Source organism: Sinocyclocheilus rhinocerous, unplaced genomic scaffold, assembly GCF_001515625.1.
Source record: "Sinocyclocheilus rhinocerous isolate Xijiao unplaced genomic scaffold, SAMN03320098_v1.1 scaffold12841, whole genome shotgun sequence".
NCBI lineage: Eukaryota > Metazoa > Chordata > Actinopteri > Cypriniformes > Cyprinidae > Sinocyclocheilus > Sinocyclocheilus rhinocerous.
This window is the reverse complement of record NW_015627630.1, coordinates 1-2105: the sequence shown is the minus strand read 5'-3', so window position 1 is coordinate 2105 and position 2105 is coordinate 1. Positions and strand designations below refer to the sequence as shown.

The 2105-nt window shown below is 42.5% G+C and overlaps 1 protein-coding gene across 1 annotated transcript; it reads right to left on the bottom strand.

Annotated features, from left to right (window-relative positions):
- Positions 1-194: 194 nt before the first annotated feature.
- On the bottom strand, positions 195-1528 carry LOC107732885 (death effector domain-containing protein-like). The gene is made up of 2 exons (XM_016544322.1): positions 854-1528; positions 195-729 (listed from the first exon to the last, which is right to left on the bottom strand). The coding sequence occupies exons 1-2, from the start codon at positions 1413-1415 to the stop codon at positions 578-580; spliced, it is 714 nt and encodes a 237-aa protein (XP_016399808.1). The 5' UTR covers positions 1416-1528; the 3' UTR covers positions 195-577.
- Positions 1529-2105: the final 577 nt, after the last annotated feature.

Below are 2105 nucleotides of genomic sequence, written 5' to 3'. Positions count from 1 at the left end.
AATTAAAATAAATACAATTATATCGGCTTTATATCGGCCACCCTGGTTTCCAAGATATCGGCATCAGCTCTCAAAAAACCAGTATCGGTCGACCACTAATTTTGACCTGATTTAAAAATTTGTTGAAAGTCTGGTAGTGTGTAATCCTGAGTAGTAACCATTTACAAAGTCGGCAAGTGTATGATGCCTAGTGATTTAAAATATTTTCATATTGTAAACATTGTGTAGTGTATTCAAGCCTTTTGTCATTCTGGAACTTCTTTTAAACTTATGGTGCGTTCAAGTCACATCTGAAAGATTGTATTTATGAGTTGAACATATATGAATGCCACGACAATTCAAGGAGGACTTGAACACACCAGTAGCCACTGAATTAAGACACGCCCTTAATCCAAAACCCTGCCCATTTCAAAACCCAAACTTCCTGTTTCCCATATATGTGCTGTACTGTAAAAACACAAAATTACTGACAGTGCATCAAAAGTTCAGATTGGCTTATCAAATAATTATAGACATTTCTGCAGTTTACAGAGTGACAGATGTGATATTTCAGTAAAAAACACAAAACCAAAAATGCTTACAGCACCATTAAGAGGTCTAAATCACAACTAATGCAGGACACACCTGCTCTTCTGTGAGGAGTTCCCTGCTGGGCCTCTCCTGCTCCTCTGGGAGAAACATAACGGACTGATGTCTCCTCCAGATATTTATCCACTGGATCTGGGCACACTGGAAAATAAGTAGCAACACATTACATGTGCTCCTTGCCAAAAAATACTGCAGAGTGATGAAACTGTAGCTTCACTGTACACAATAATCATCTGTCAAAAGTGAAATTGACAAGATCTCAAACCTGTCTGTCTCTTGCGTAACGTAACGTACGGCAGCAGGTCATGGCGAGTGATGATGCGGAGCAGCTGAAGAACATGCCGGAAGTTTGTCTCGTCACATCGCCCCTGACGCTCCAGCGCAAGCAGGAAATCCCGCCCGCTCCGTATCCCTCCTCTCTCGTACTCGTCAATAACGTCCACAAAAAGGAAGGACAGCACACGTACGTCACGGTGCGTCAGCTGCGCGCCCACAATATCAAACATGCGGTGAAGAGAGTAAAGCCCATAAGCGTCGTCCACAGCCTCCTCTGGCCACGGCTCCACCCGGCCAGATGCAGGTCTCCGAGATGAGGAGGAATTACTGCAAGACGCCGGACCCAATCGGCTTAGAGAGAGTGCAAGGGAGTTACCGTGAGCTGTTGCGGATAAGGAAGCTGCAACCCAGCCTCTCCGAGGAGAGGAAAGCCCAGAGCGGGAATACGAGTCTATCGGGGAACGAGAGATGTGTTGCCTGCCCTGACTGGATGAAGAGTTCTGTGGTGATAGGAGGGCAGGGTTGGCATTCCCATGCTGCTGTGAGGTCATCACTCTTCACTAGGCAGATAATGGGTGAGGGGGATGGCGGAAGGCCCTGTCAGCAGTGTGAAGCAGCCTGAACTGTGTCAACACACTTGGCCCGCAACTCTCACCTCCAACTTCACTCTAGAAGAGGACAGAATTAATGTTCAAGCATTAGGTCACTAACAACACCACAGTATTATAGATTCATATAACATATTGAATAATAAATTGATAAAGATTGATAAATGATTGAACGCTGCAAAAGCAGAGCTGTTAAAATCATCAAGGACTCCAACCACCCTGGTAACTCTCTTTTCATTTTGCTGCCATCTGGTAAGCGCTTCCGTAGCCTGAGTTCCTAAACTCAAACTCAGTCTCTTAACACCAACATGACTTCACTTATTTATCAGTAAGACACTTAATATACTGACATTGTCACTTGCACACAGCAATCTCTGCAATATTTTATTTATTTACTTTTTTACCCCTATTGCTGCTATGTAACTACCCTGTACAACCTGTTTGCACATTCTTCTCTTGTACATCCCTGCTCATCTAAATATTTATTAAGTCTACAGTATACTATCCTGCGCATTTTATTTTTATTCTTATTTTTTTATCTTACTTTTTCCATACCTATATTTATATATAATTGTTTTGTGTTTGTATTCCTTTATTTGACCCTCTAACTCTAACACTTTCTATTCTATTATA

Coding starts and splice junctions, on each gene's coding strand:
- LOC107732885 (XM_016544322.1), bottom strand. CDS start 1,415: ATGACCTCACAGCAGCATGGGAATGCCAACCCTGCCCTCCTATCACCA. Junction 730..853: donor GTTACGCAAGAGACAGACAG/GTTTGAGATCTT, acceptor CTTATTTTCCAG/TGTGCCCAGATCCAGTGGAT.